The 14,802-nt window shown below is 35.9% G+C and overlaps 1 protein-coding gene across 9 annotated transcripts in view; it reads left to right on the forward strand.

Annotated features, from left to right (window-relative positions):
* LOC107314382 (uncharacterized) overlaps window positions 1–14,802 on the forward strand; it is a 42,485-nt gene that overhangs the window by 21,521 nt on the left and 6,162 nt on the right. For 5 of the 9 annotated variants that reach the window (XM_015863538.3, XM_015863541.3, XM_015863540.3 and 2 more), the window contains 3 exons: window positions 543–11,363; window positions 11,653–11,804; window positions 12,706–12,865. In XM_015863538.3, coding sequence (XP_015719024.2) covers window positions 543–11,363; window positions 11,653–11,804; window positions 12,706–12,865 — 11,133 coding nt within the window. The remainder of the gene's footprint in view (window positions 1–542; window positions 11,364–11,652; window positions 11,805–12,705; window positions 12,866–14,802) is intronic. The other 4 variants (XM_085548199.1, XM_085548200.1, XM_085548202.1 and 1 more) reach the window with 3 other exon arrangements.

Consider the following 14,802-nt stretch of genomic DNA (forward strand, 5'->3'; position numbering starts at 1 on the left):
CCTTGAGCATTAATTACACTGCAGATTTCATACACTGACTTTTGATCTAAATGATCTAAAACATAATGTTATTGTCTTGTGACTGTACTGTTGGGTAGGTCATTGTTACAGCTGGAAAAAGTATTGTGGTGTTACAGTGGGAAAGAATATCATGGAGAAATGAAAAGAAACAGAGGAGTGCTCACCTATATTCAGAGATTCAGGCTCGCAATGAAGGATTCCACAAAGGAGGGATCTCCATAAAGAGATCCTTTCCTAGTGGTAGTCAGCCCTTAGGTGGGGTCTAGGAAGGGATGGAGCCTCCTTCCAGCCACACAGCTCTAAGTTGCCTTCACCTGTGCTCCCAGGGCTGTCTTTGCCTCAGATGATCAATCAGTGGTTCAGGCCATGACTCAACAGTTCCCATACAGTCATTAGTTCAAGGATCATTTGTGAGTGATAGATTAGCCTAAATGCTAGATTTACATAAGGAGTGTATATTCCATTTTCCTCCTAATGTACCTTTGAATTATTCTTGTAACGTTGTTTTCTTGATTTGTTAGACTTTGAAACAAGATGACATGGTAGAATCAATGCAGCTGGATCTTGACCAGACAAATGAGGAACTTGACAAATTGAATACAAGCCATTTAGAGGAAAGATCTCAACTTATTCAAGATCTCCAGAAACGTGAAAGAGAAATTGATCATCTTAAAGAAGCGGTGGCAGAAAAAGACAGGGAGTTAGCTGCCTTGTCTTTGAATATGACAGAATATTCAGAACAAGTTATCATCCTGAAGCATGAAGTGCAATGCAAAAATGAAGAAATACGAGCGATAGAAGAGGCTTTATTAAAGGCTGAAAGGGAGGCTGATTCGCTGAAAGAAGTACAAACAGCCGATGTGAGAGATGCAAGTGTGAAAATATCTGTCCTTTCTGAGAAGAGTAATACAATGAGACTAGAACTGGAAAGAATTAGAGTTGAAAATGAAGCTAAAAACAAAGAAAATGAGGAACTGATAAGACAAATCAGTGAATACAGCATTACAGTTAAGGATCTCCGTTCTGAAATCAAGGCCAATCATGTAGCGTACCATAACAGTCTTACAGAGTGTGAGTCACAAATTACTTTGCTGAAAGAACAAATTAGCAAATCATCTGACAAGCTACAAGAAACTGAGAATAGACAAAGAAAAGAAGCTGAATATTTGAAATCTCAGATTGAGGAAAATAGCACTTTAAAAGAAAAATGGAACAATTTACTTAAAGAGAAAGAGAGTAAAGAACAGACTCTTGAAAATGAGTTAAAATCTATTAAAGATTCATACAACAAACTAGTTTTGGAAGATGCTAAAAAAGATGAAGAGCTGGCTCAGCTATCTAGAAAGCTTATAGAACATGCTGAACACCAGGAAACAATTAAAAAAGAATTACAGGAGAAACAGGAGATCATTATGTCATTAGATAAGAAGCTTGAGTTTTTGGAACAACAAAATGAAGAGACTAAACTTAAATTAACTGAAGATCTTAAAGCCAAAGAGACATGTTGTGAAGAGCTTAATAACCAATTAAGTGAAATACAGAAACTAATTAAAAAAATGGAAATAGAGACACAGGAGAAAGCTTCAGCTAATAAGCAGCTGCAGGCAGATCTTGAAGAAAAAGAAACAAAATTGGCAGAGCAAGTGAAAGCAAATGAACATCTGAAAAAAAGTATAGATAGAGTGAAAAATGAGAAGCAACAGTTAGTCAGTGAAAATGAGAATTTGTCCAAACTTCTGGATGTGAAGGAATGTGAATTGTTAAAGAAAATCCAGGCTGTTGCAGAAATAGAGAGCAAGTTATCTTTTAGTGATGCTGAATACCAAAAAACTCTTTCAGTACTAAACTGTGAAAAAAACACTCTAGCAAAAGAAATTGAACAGCTCTCAGTAGCTGCAAAGCAAAAAGAAAATTCAGTTGTGGAACAGCTGCAGAAGAAAACAAAGGAATGTAATGTGTTAGCTGGTCAGTTGTCTGAAAGCAAGGAACAAGCACAACAATTGCATGAACAAATGCAATCAGTTCTCATTCAGCTGAAGGAAGCCGCAGATAAAGAAACAAAGAAAGAAGAAATGTTAAATAGTAAGTTATCTGAATGCAGTACCCTAATACAAGAGCTGAGCCAGACTAAGGAACACAATTTACTGCTGCAAGAGCAAGTTCAAAGCTTAACTTTGGATTTTGAAGCTAAGAGCAAGTGTCTAGAAGAAAAAATCATTCAGTGTGATTCATTGCATAAGGAAACTGAAGACAACAAATTGTGTATTTTAGAGTTGCAGGAAGAAATTAAAAATCTTAAAGAGGACAAGATGAAGTTATATCAGTTGGTAGAGGAAAAAGACCTGACTTTAAAAAGTCAGGGTTCAGAACTTGAAAAGTTTCGTAAGCAAGTTTCTGACAAAACTGAAGAAAGCATGGTGTTAAATAATCAGCTACAGCTATTAAGCAAAGAAGTGACTGAGCTTAAGCATAAAAAGGAAGAGCTTTCAAACCTATTGAGTGAGAAGTCGCATGAATTTGAAATTCTTCAGTCACAATTGGTACAGAAACAGTCAGATACTAGTTCTGCAAGGCAACAAGCACACACGGCAGCTCTAGAAAACGAAAAATTGAAAGTAGAAATTGAGAACGTTAATGCAATGATAATGAAAAAATCAGAAGAAATAGCTACTTTAACTTCACACTTGTCCCAACAGAATCATAATATTTTAGCTCTGAAGGATGAAATTGATGGCCTCGTGGTTGAAAAAGAAAACCTAAAAGCTCTCGTGGGAGAGAAAGAAACTCTTATTTCTGAGAAGGATGTTTTGCTACAACAAATGAAGGATAGCAAAATGGCAGGAGAAGGGCAATATTTGCAAGTCATTTCAGATCTACAAAACCAAATGCAAACCCTAGGTTTTGAAACCAGCCAGCTTAGACAGACAATGCAGGAGAAAGAAAATGAATGTAAGAGGCAAGCCCAAGAATTAAAGTTACTAAAAGATAAAACTGAGGAGTCTGATATACTTAGGGTTCAACTGTCTGAGAATATGGAGGTTATTTCTGACCTTCAATATCAACTTAAAAATTTGACAGAAAAAGAAGCACAGTTGATTGATTCACTTACACAGAAGGATGAATGTTTAAAACAAAAGATAGACGAATATGTTAGTTTAAAAGCACGCCTTTCTGATGTACAGGAATCATCCATTTTGCAGCAGAAACAGATAGAGCTTTTAACTTCAGAAGCAGAACAATTAAAAGTACTCGTTTCTGAGAAAGATTTAACTGTCAATAATATTTCATTATTCAGTGAGAATTTAAAGATGCAACTTCAAGAAAAGGAGAATGAATGTGTTGTCTTAAAGAAACAGGTAGCGGAGCTGGAGGAAGTAAAAGTGAATTTACAAAAAGAAGTACAACATCAGAAGAATGTAATAATAGAAAAGGAACAGTCCTTATCAGAAAACGAATCCTCACTTATAGAAAATAAAACTCTTCTCAAAGCTCTGAAGGAGAAAGCACAGGAAGACGAAGAGAAGATAAGTTTAATCTCTCAGCTTCAAAGTCAAGTTCATGTACTGACACATGAACTACAAAAATCTAAGGAACTAGTCCAGGAGAAACAAAATGCCTTTTTGTCTCTTCAGGAAAAAATTGAAGCACAGTGTGAACTAAGAACTGAGTTTAATGCAGCTCTTAATGAAAAAGAAGAAGTTATTGCCAAACTGCTTAATTCTGTGAAGGAGAAGGATTCCAGTCTACAGCTGGCAAATGAAAACATGAGTGTTCTTTCTAAAGAGATTGAGATTCTCAAAGAAGAATTAGAGAAAAGTGGTACAACTATGAAAAACCTTACTAAGGAATTTCAGGAAAAAAATGAAAGCTTTAATACTAATCAGAAGAAAATAGATTCTTTGACAGTTGAGCTTGAGAGTGTAAAAAGTGAACACCGTAAAGCACTAGACCAAATAAGTACATGGAAACAAGATTTACAGCAAAAAGAATTGGCTGTGGAGTCTCTGCGTATGACTTGCACTGAACAGGCAGATAATATAGCATGTCTAAAGTTGGAGCTGAATAATGTAAATTCCAAATCATCTCAAGACAGCCACGAAAGTGCACTTTTAATAGGTAGTCTGCAACACCAAGTAGAGTCTTTATTGAATGAAAAAAATATGTTACAAGAAGATGCTGCTAAACTCATGGCTGAAAACACACAACTTATTGCATCTCAAAATCATTTGGAAAAGAAATTGGAAGAGCTCCAAGAAAGGAATGGAAAACTAGAAGCCAGTGAGAATTACTCAAGAATGCAGATAGATGCTGTCCAACTGCAGATGAAGACTGAAAAAGAGAAGTTACAGATGCAGGTTAGTGTGAAGGGTGAAGAACTCTCTAAATTAGGGCTTAAATTTGAAAATCTAGAGCAAAATCTGCTTGAGTCAGAAAACAAATGGGTGATGGAACTTGATAGGGCAACTTTAGAAATTAAAAATCTTACTGAGCAATTGAACCATTTAGAAAATGAAATGAAATCCAAGGATAGCAAAATCCAGTATTTACAGGAGGAACTGGATCTTACCAAAGAGGAAATAACTCAAAGCTTATCTCCATTACTTAATAGTAGACTTTTATGTAAAGAAAAGAATGTGCAGACTTCAGATTCCGAACTGCTGCTAACTGATGGTAAAATACAATTCGAAAAATTCTCCTCTCTGATATCCACTATTTTGAGCAAAGAAGTAGAAAGAGAACAATTGCAGCTGGTTCTTTTAGAAAAAGAGAAAGAAATAGATGTCCTAAAAGATGAACTAAAAAGTATGCAGTCACTTGAGAAAGAGAAGGAGCTGCTACAGAATGATATTGATAAAATGAAGGGTACCTATGAATCTGAAATTAAATGCCTATCGCAAGAAATGGTTGCTGTCAAGGAAACTTTATGTAAACAACAGTCTCTTGTGCAAGAAAAGAATAGACAGATTGAATTTCTTCAGGATGAGATAAATAAATCAGAAGAAATAGTAAGAACCAGTCAAGAAAAACTGCACGTTGACAGTAAAAAATTAGCAAGTCTCCTTGAAGAAATGGGAAGAAAAGATCAACTCATAGAAGACTTAACTTCACAGGTAAATCAGCAAAAGGATTTAATTTCTGGTCTAAGCCAGCAAATGAAAGAAAAGGACTGTTCTGTTACCCAGATCATGGAATCATTGTCTAATGAAATGCTGAATTTTTCTGAAGAGAGGAATACACTAAGCAGCAAACTGCAGGACCTTGAGTCTGCTCATAATCATTCTGTAGGAGAACTAAATAGAGTGTTGCAGGAACTTGAGGACTGTAAGAAAGAACTGGAGCGTAGTCAGGTTGTGTTAAGCAACAGAGAAGCTGATTTTAAAGATATAATGAAAGAAAAGGAGGAGATGCATCTTAATCTTGAGAAACTTGGCAAGGAAAAAGAGAATCTGAAGAAGAAACTTCAAGCAGCATTGATAATAAGAAGAGATCTAATGCAGAAAGTTGCAAAACTAGAGAAAAGCGGGCAGGAAGAAATAGAGAAAGAGAAAGGAAAAAGAGAGGAGTTGTTGAAGAAAGTTGAGGAGTTAACAGACAAGCTGAAACTAGTTGAAGATCAAAATAAAGATTTAGAGACCTATCTTGGAACTCTGAAGCAACAGGTTAGAGAAAAAGATGACAAAATAATTGACTTGAATGATATCTTGTCAGCAAAGGCCGCTTGTTTAGAGGAACTTAAGGCCAATATTACAGAACTAAATGCTGTCATTGCTGAAAAACAAATTATCTGTGAGCAGAACCTAAAATCTTTAGAGAAAAAGGATAACATGCTTGCTCATATGCAAACTATGCTTGATGAAAAAGTAAGTGCATATGAAGAGAAACATTCTCAGCTCTTAGTAGCTCTTGAAATGATGAAGCCTGAAGTTAAGAATGAAGAACTGTTGAAAAATTCCAGTTCTGGAGAGCCCAGTGCCTGGGACAAGAAAAAGTGTTTGGACTCCAACAATGAAATTAGTGTAATTCAGTTAAAAAAAGAAAAAGAAGACTTACAGAGGGATCTTTTGGTCAGGGAAGAAGATGTAAGAATATTTCAGAATGAGGGGGCAGAGCACACTAAACTTGCAGCAGATTTTGATGAACAAAAACACTTGAAGCACGTCAAACAAGAGCATAAAGATCTTCAAAGAGCATGTAAAGAGTCTGACTTGAATCAATTAGAAAAACATTTTGGGAAAGAGCTTGTTTCTCCTAAGGAAGAAGGAGAAGAAGAAAGTGACCTGGAGAATTTGGAATCCAGCAAATCAAGAAACAAGGTTCAGGCTGCATCCTTTGAAGGGTCAGAAAGCCTAATCACTGTAGTGACAAGTAAAGATACTGAATTGGAAGAACTAAGAAATAATTATGCAAAGCTTCAGGAGGAAACAGAAATGTTAAAGGAGGAGCTGAGAAAAATATTAGTTGAATTTAGTGGTGGTGGAGGAAAAGCAGTCGACTTAAACTCCATGAGACAACAGAAGCAGTACCAGGAACAATGTAAAGATAACCTTTTGGAGGATATAAAGCAGCTGCAGAAAAAGCTGAAAGCATTCTTGGCTGAAACTGCAGACATGAAGATGGTGCTGGAATGTGTAAATAAGGAGAAAGAAACACTTGTTAAAAAAAATGAGGAGGATTACAGGGTGAGCCAGGAGAAACTACAGAAACTGAGAACGGAAGCTAATAAGGAAATTGCAGAAAAGAACGAGGAAATAGAAACATTGCATTCTTCACTTAAAGATTTGAAGGAGAAACTTGATCTTGAAAAGGAATTGTTAAAAGAAGCTGTAAAGGAGGGCCAAGAAGTCCACGGTTACAAAGCAGCATTTGAAGAAATAAGGAATGAAAAAGAGAAGCTTGTTCATCATTTAGAGGAGTCCAATTTGGAACTAATCAACATGAAAAGGGAGTTAAAGCATGTCAGTCAAGAAAACAAAAAGCTTCTGACGGAACTTTGTTTGCTACGTGAGAAGGCTGAGATAAGTACTCCTGTAGTGTCAAGTAAAGAGTGTAAAGAAGAAAATGATACTGAAAAAGAACTGGTAGAGTTTTCTTCAGAAAGTGGTTTTCTTCAAGGAAGATTACAAAGTGAAGGCACCTCTTTTCAACTATCTAGGACTGGTTACTGTGGGAAAACTAATCTAAAAGAAGCAGCAGACAATAAAACCCAGAAAGAAATGGAAATGGTTCAAGAGCCACTTGCAAAAACCATTAATGTAAGTGATTCTAAACCACAAGGACAAAGGACTACAGCAGAAGAGAAGTCCAAAGACCACCTTCAAAGAAAATTACAAGCAGCTTTAATATCACGTAAGGAAGCTCTGAGAGAAAATAAATATCTAAAAGACCAGATTGATAAGCTCTTATTGGAAAGAGAAGAACTGGTGAACAAGACAAGTTCGCTTGAATGCTTGTTATTAGAGCTTGGTAGAGAAAAACAGAGTTCAAATACTGTTTCTCCATTGTCTGAAGAGGAGAGCCTTGTTTCAGAAAATGCTAGACTGTTGGCTGAAAATGAAAACCTAACTGCTGCTTGTGAAAGTCTTAAATCTACAATGGAGACAATAGTTCAGGAAAAAGAGGCCTTTTCTTTCCAGCTAAATACCTTAAAAGATTCTCAGACAGTTGAATTAACAGGTTGGAAGGCTAAACACAGTGAATTAAAGCAAGAGTATGAATCCCTCCTTCAGGCCTATGAGAATATCAGTAGTAAAATAGCAGATATGAGGCAAGTTATTGATGTCACTAGAAAAGAGAAACAAGAGGCAATTCAGAGACTCAGGGAAGGGGAATCTGAGAAGGAGGCTCTTGAGAAACATTTTCAGAAACTCGCTGATGAAAATGAAGTTATTAAGGATCAGCTGAAACAACTCCACGAGTCCAAGAAATTGGAAGTTGATGAACTACAGAGTAAAGCAAACAAGCAGATATGTGAACAAGAGGCAAGAATTGAAGAACTCCAGGCCCGTCTTCACGAACTCACTCAACAGAATAATCAGCTAATGGAGGAAAATGAGCAGCTGAAACAAACTTCCGAGAACTTAAAGCAGGCTTTAGAAAAAATTCAGGATGAAAATGACATCCTTCATAATAACATCACTGTAACTAAAGCAGCTCTGGGAGACCTCCAAGTTCAAATGGAAGTGTACCAAAATGATATGCAATCTAAAATCAGAGGTGCACTATATGAGAATGAATCACTGTTAACAGACATTAATGTGTTAAGGGATAAACTTTCTGAAAAGGAGCAAGAAAGAAAATTAATTTCAGAAAAGGTGAAAGAAACTGAAAAGTCTTTGGACTATAAAAATCATTGTATCACAAAGCTGGACATGGAGTGTAAAAATCTTACACGAGAAATTGTTAGTCTAAATGAAAAAGTTAAGATTTTAGAAGATGATAAATGTCTCTTACAGGAGGAATTAGAAAATGCACAAGAAAATTCTTACAAAGTAAAGAATGAGAGGGAATTCCTTGAGACAGAATTGCTTAATCATATTAAAGAGGTTGATCATCTTACTGATACAGTGAAATCAGCACAAGTGCAGAATAATGTGCTGTTACAGCAACTGGAAGAATTAAAGGCAGAGAAGTGTAATGTGATTAGAGAAAAAGAAGAACAGCAGTTACAACTAATAAAGCTGTTTGAGGAGAAGGTGAAATGTGCACAGAGAGATAATAGTGGAAATAAAAATCGAACAAAAGAACTACAAGAGCTCTTAAAGGAGAAACAGCAGGAGATTAACCATTTGCAAAAGGATTCTATAAAATTCCAGGAGCTGATCCTGGATTTGGAAAGGTCTGTGAAACTATCACAGTCAAAAAATGAAAAATTTGAAAAAGATTTGAGTAATATGTCAGAAAAGCTTACCAAATCGAATGAAGAAATATGCCATCTCAATGAAAAGCTGTCTTCACAGGTGAACTTGTTGGATCAGTCAAAGAAAGAAGTAGACAGGCTTACAGCTGAGAATCTTAATTGGAGAAAAGAACTTCAGAGGAAAGAAGATGAACTAGAAATCCAGAAGAGAGAATATGTGACAGAATTGGAGCTAAATCTTCAACAATTAAAATTGATTCACAAGGGAGAATTTTTGAACCTAGAGGAAAGACACAGTGCCATTCAGAGAGAAAAAGATAGGGCAATTAGTGAGATTCGAGGATTGCAAGAGGAGGTTAACTTTAAGGACTCTGAAAACAGGAAGCTTCAGGCAGATTTGAATGCAGCTTTGGCACGCTTAGCTGCTTTTGCAAAGTGTATGTCCTCTCTTCAAAATGACCGGGACAGGGTAATCACTGAAATGAAAACCTGGGAATCGCAGTTCAAAGAGGCCATCCAGAATAAAGAGATACAAATAGAAAACAGTAATAAAAGAATAATGTCCCTACAAGATGAACTGAAAGACAAAATGACTCAGATTCAGGAGCTGAATATCAAATATTCTATGGGAGAGAAAACAAGGGATGAACTGTATTTAAGGCAAAAATCTGCTGATGTTCCATGGCGTGAAGAGCTCCGCAGAATAAAGGAAGAAAATATACTTTTTTTTAATAGGCAGCAAGAGTTGGAGAATGCTCTTCAGTCAAAAGAAGAAGCTTTGCAAGCACTTCTTAAAGAAAATAATTCTCTTAATCATCTCATGGAGAATAGTAAAAGTTCCGGAAGAGAGATAAAAGTACTGGAAAGTAATTTTACAAGACAAGAACAAGAACTGCAAAACCTTCTTGCTGAAAAGGAAAAAATTCATGCTGAGTTGAAAAAGCAGGTTGCCATTTCTGAGCAAATGAAAATCATGTTGAATAATAAAGATAAAGAAATTTCCTTACTCATTTCTTCAAAAAGTGATGGAATTTCTGACTATCTGATTCAGGTACAGACTGAACATAGAGAACAAATCAAAGAATATGAGCGTCAGCTCCAGTCGCTGCAGAGGGAGAGAGAACAGTCTGAGGAGTCCTGTCAGAAGATGGAAAATGAACTGAGAAATCTCAAGATGAAAGCAGATAAGGCAGATCAAGACAAGGCTGCAATTGCCAGTGAACTAGATGCTTTTAAGAAATCAATGTCATCTCTTCAGAATGATCGCGACAACCTTTTTTCTAAATACAAAGAGTTGGAGAATCTTCACCAAAATGTCATAAATCAACGGGACAATCTTATAGCTGGCAGTGCAAGTGAGAATAATGCGTTGAAACAAGAATTAAGAGTACTACTTAATCAGATAGATGATCTTCATTCTGAAAATGCAATGCTAAATGCCCAGTTAATAAAGTATAGGGAAGATCTCAACCAAGTTTTATCTCTGAAAGATCATCAGTTAAAAGACTTACTTAAGCAGAAATTGGATTTCATTAAAGGCCTTGAACAGGAAAAATATGATCTTCAGAAACAAATCAAAGAGGTGCAACTGTCCAGCCAACTGCAAAATAATACTGTTGTATCTTTGGAACATGAAAATAAAAAATTAGTATCTAAAGTAGATGATTTAGAATCTTTAATTGCATCATTAAACAAAGAGAAACTTATTTCTGAATCTGGAGAAAAACTGCTAACTAGTGGTAGCATCCAGAAAAAAAAAAGTTCATCCAATGGACTGTATGGAGAAAAAGTTCTGAAGATTGATGACCTCCAGAAATCACTAGGCAGAAATACTAAGGATGCAGATGGGGAATACAGTAAGGCATTTCAGACAGTTGAGCATGGATGTGAACCTGGTGCTTTTACAGAGATGATAGTAGAAGTTCAATCTCAGAATAGAGAGCTGAGATCTCAGAATGAGGCCTTTGGCAAAGCAATGACTGCTCTGCAAAATGATAGAGATAGGATAATAGAGGACTTAAATATACTTCAGAGCAAATACACATCAGAACTCAAGTCTGAAAAAAAGAAAGGAGTTGAACTTGAAGCTGAATTGGGTAGCTTTAAATCCCATCTTGTCAGTATACTCAAGGAAAATGGTCTTCTGAAAAAGATACTTTTTGATCCTGCAAATATGGTTACAGTTGATCAGATTGCTGATGAAATTGAAAATCTCTGTAGGACGTTTGTCACCCGTGAGCTGGAGATTAGCAGGCTCTCATCTGAATGTGGGAATTATGTTCAGCAGATTGAAGCATTTTCCAAGGCTATGGCCAGTCTTCAGGATGACCGAGATAAATTGCTGCAGGAACTCAGCAAGCAGAAGGTAGCTTCTGAAACTAAACAGGGGGGCACAGCTTCATTTCCCATTGCTTGCAACAGCATCAATGATATAAATTATTTTAAAAGTAATTTGGACGTGCCTCAGATCGATAGGGAAAGATTGGTAAGTTTTAACTGGCTACATTGCTTGTTTGTTTCTTTTTTTGTTTTACTTTTTTTTTTTTTTTTTAATTTAATGCAAAGAATACGTGACTTGGCAAATTACATGAGTGCTAAGAGAACACAGTATGACTAAAGATGTGTAGAATCTTGAGAGTTTAGATAATTTTCCTGTTGAACAGAAGCAAATGGGAAAAGCAAGCAAAAGAATTCTGTACTAGAATTCTGGTACTGATAAAACTTCAATTATGTAGTTTTCCTTCCAGTTTACTAATCGTATTTATTAAATGTAGGCTAAAGAAGGAGCCAACCTTGCAGCTGTTGAAATATCAAAACTGAAGGCCAAGGTTGATGATTTGGAGAAGGCACTGCACCAGACAAAAGCCTTCCAAGCAGAAACTGAGAGGGAGATTGCATCATACCAGAGTGAACTTGCTGGATTGAGGTATGAATGTTTAAATTGCATTAACAAGTAATGCATAAGGCTTTTGCTTGAAATTCTTCATTGACTTAAGCCTGACATATAACTGACAAAGAGAATTACGTATAATTTATCAGAAGAATATTTTCATAATGTGCACAGTCACATTGTCATCTAAGTAAAAGTTACCACTGATAAACCTGACATTTCCTCCCAGTTTTTTGTTACTGTTGTTTTTAAGTAGATGTCTGAAATATTGCAGATTTGACTCAACTGTGTGTTGAAAATAATCATAGAATTGCTCAGGTTGGGAAACACCTTAAACATCACTGAGTCCAAACATAACCTAACCACACTACCCTTACTAACAACCCTCCACTAAGTCATGTCCCTGAGCACCACATCCAGAAAGGTTTTAAACACACACAGGGATGGTGACTCAGCCACCTCCCTAGAGAGACTATTCCAGTGCTTAATAACCCTTTATCTAAAGGTGTGTTTCCTGATACCCAACCTAAACTTTCCCTGGTGCAACTTAAGGCCATTTCCCCTCATCCTGCCACCAATGTGAAGAGACCACCTCCTCTCTCACTATAAGCACCTTTAATCTTCATAATAATCTTCATAATCTTCATTTCACATTTGAGGAATGTTTTTGTAAATTCAAATGTCCACTTCTGCATTGTTCACATCTTCTATTATCTTTGATAAATAATGTCACACCTTCTATCTAATGCTGTGAATGCCATTTTGAAGAGACATCTTCAAATGGAAATATGTATCGAGAATACTCATAAAATGTACCATGTTTGCATATAAGTGTTTAAAAACTGCCATTTGTGTTAGAAATAACAGCCTTATTGTTTGCATTGATTTCTGTATAGTATGTTTTCATTTAATAGTTGGTTTCTTATTTCGCAATCAGGATGGAAAAGAACCTCCTCCTCTCAGAGTCCCAAGCACTGCGAAATCAATATCAAATGACAGTTGCTGAGAAAGACTGTCAGATTGCAGAACTGCAGAAGCTGCAAGAAGACATCATTGTTAAGAAATCAATCTCCACTGGCAACATTTACCCAGTCAAGGTAAACAAAATACAGCAGGAAGCATCAACCTAGTTCAGTCAATTTACTTTACAAATTTGCAGTTTGCTTCCTAAGTGTGAGCAATCTAGTATGTGATAGCGAAGGCTGATATGCTGTAGAGTGCATCGTCTGTATTTCGCTATTCTGGGGGCCAGACAAATAGTAAGCTACAACTGCACCAGGTCAGTGAATTGCAATACTTAGGAACACATTTTAAATAGAGTCAGGTGTGTAGGTATGGTTCAACTTCTTTTAAATTAAAAAAAAGAAGTTTGTTACATTTATAAACCAACAGAGGAAACTCACTGTTGCAGTATGTTTTGATGGATAAAAAGCATGCAAAGAAGCTTCATAAATAAAATTATAGTTATCAAACAAAAGGTGAAGAACTCTCATGAACCAGTAACTGGTTATTCATTCTTAGCCAGTGAGTATCAATTTGTTATGGTTAAACTGTAAGGTAGCTTTATTTTCTCTTTACATCATTGATAACATTAATAAATTCCTTAAGTAATTTAGTAAACTGCTGTTTTAGATTAGTTAAATCCAGAATATAATATGAAGAAGTTCAAACCTGGTGAATGACCACAAGTATGATTCAGAAGCAGACGTGGTGCTGATAAATACAGAGATTTATATTGGAAAGGGGGGGAAAAAAAAGTAACGCAGTTTATAGCTTTCTCACTTAATTTTATCCGATCAGGAGGGCTGGAGCTTTCAGACAACTCACAGAGGAGTTCTTACATAGTAGCTGAGGTAAAATGTATTATGTCCTTAGGAGGAAATTAACTATGGGTCTGTAATTCTTGTGCCAATATTCTGCCTATCATGAGTCATTTGCAGTTCGTGCTATTATAAAACCCATGTTGCTACTTGTTCCTATGACACGCATTCAAAAGAGAAGTAGAATGCTGTACTATTATTTGAAGGGTGCCAACAATGTGTTTATCAGTTACTGAGTCCTTGCATGCTCTTAGACTTAATTAGCTGCCAGGCAAACTGTGGTACAGGCTATACTTGTTTTTCTCTCAGCTGAAAATATCATGTATACTATATTTTCCTTAGCCACTGATTATAATTATCAGTATGTATATATAAAATCACTAAAGACAGAAGTAGCATAACTTCTTTTGAGACATGAACATCTTAAATTTTTTTAAATCCAATTTTAAGTGTGTCTAACTGATGCTAGTGTTATTGGTACAGATGGACAAACAGGGTTACTTGCTTGTATCTTACTTCACAACAAACAGCGTTAATCAATTGTTTTGGATGTTGAATAAATGGTAGGTAAAGTGGAGCAAAGCCATTAACTCTACACTTCACCTTAGCTTCACAGAAGCATTGTAATAAAATTGTTTTGCAAGAGTGAAAACGTGATACAGAAAACAAGAAAATTCAGAAAAGATTGAGGTTTGTTCATGTTAGAGAAGAAATCAAAGAGATAAATGGTCTAACTGTAGTGTACGATGTGTGTCTATGAACTGAGAATCTTTACTCTTGCTTCTTGTGAATCCAAGATAAAGTGATATGAAAAACTAGTAAAGAGATGTGCTCTTTTAGATAGCATGAACTTTTTCAAGATATATGATTTCTACAATCTGTTTTCAGGTACACGTTTTTTAACAGGATCAAAATAGAAACTGGTAATTTACATGGATAGCAACAGCATTCAGAACTTGCATACTTGGTGCTAGCAAATTCATAAGAACATAAATCAATCTCTTAAGTATTTGTTGATGAGAATATTACCTAACTGTGGGGAGAAGGGAGAGAGATGCCTAATGGAAGCACTGTTGTCCTTTCCCTGAAGCAGCTGGAGTTGGGTTCTAGCAGGAACAAAATACCAAATTTAGAAAGACAACAGCTGAGACCCAGTTATCTGCTTTCATAGATTATCATTAAAGGTTCAAGGAAAATGTTATTTTGGAATAATA

This window comes from Coturnix japonica, chromosome 5 (assembly GCF_054131305.1).
Source record: "Coturnix japonica strain WE chromosome 5, WE-NBRP24, whole genome shotgun sequence".
NCBI lineage: Eukaryota > Metazoa > Chordata > Aves > Galliformes > Phasianidae > Coturnix > Coturnix japonica.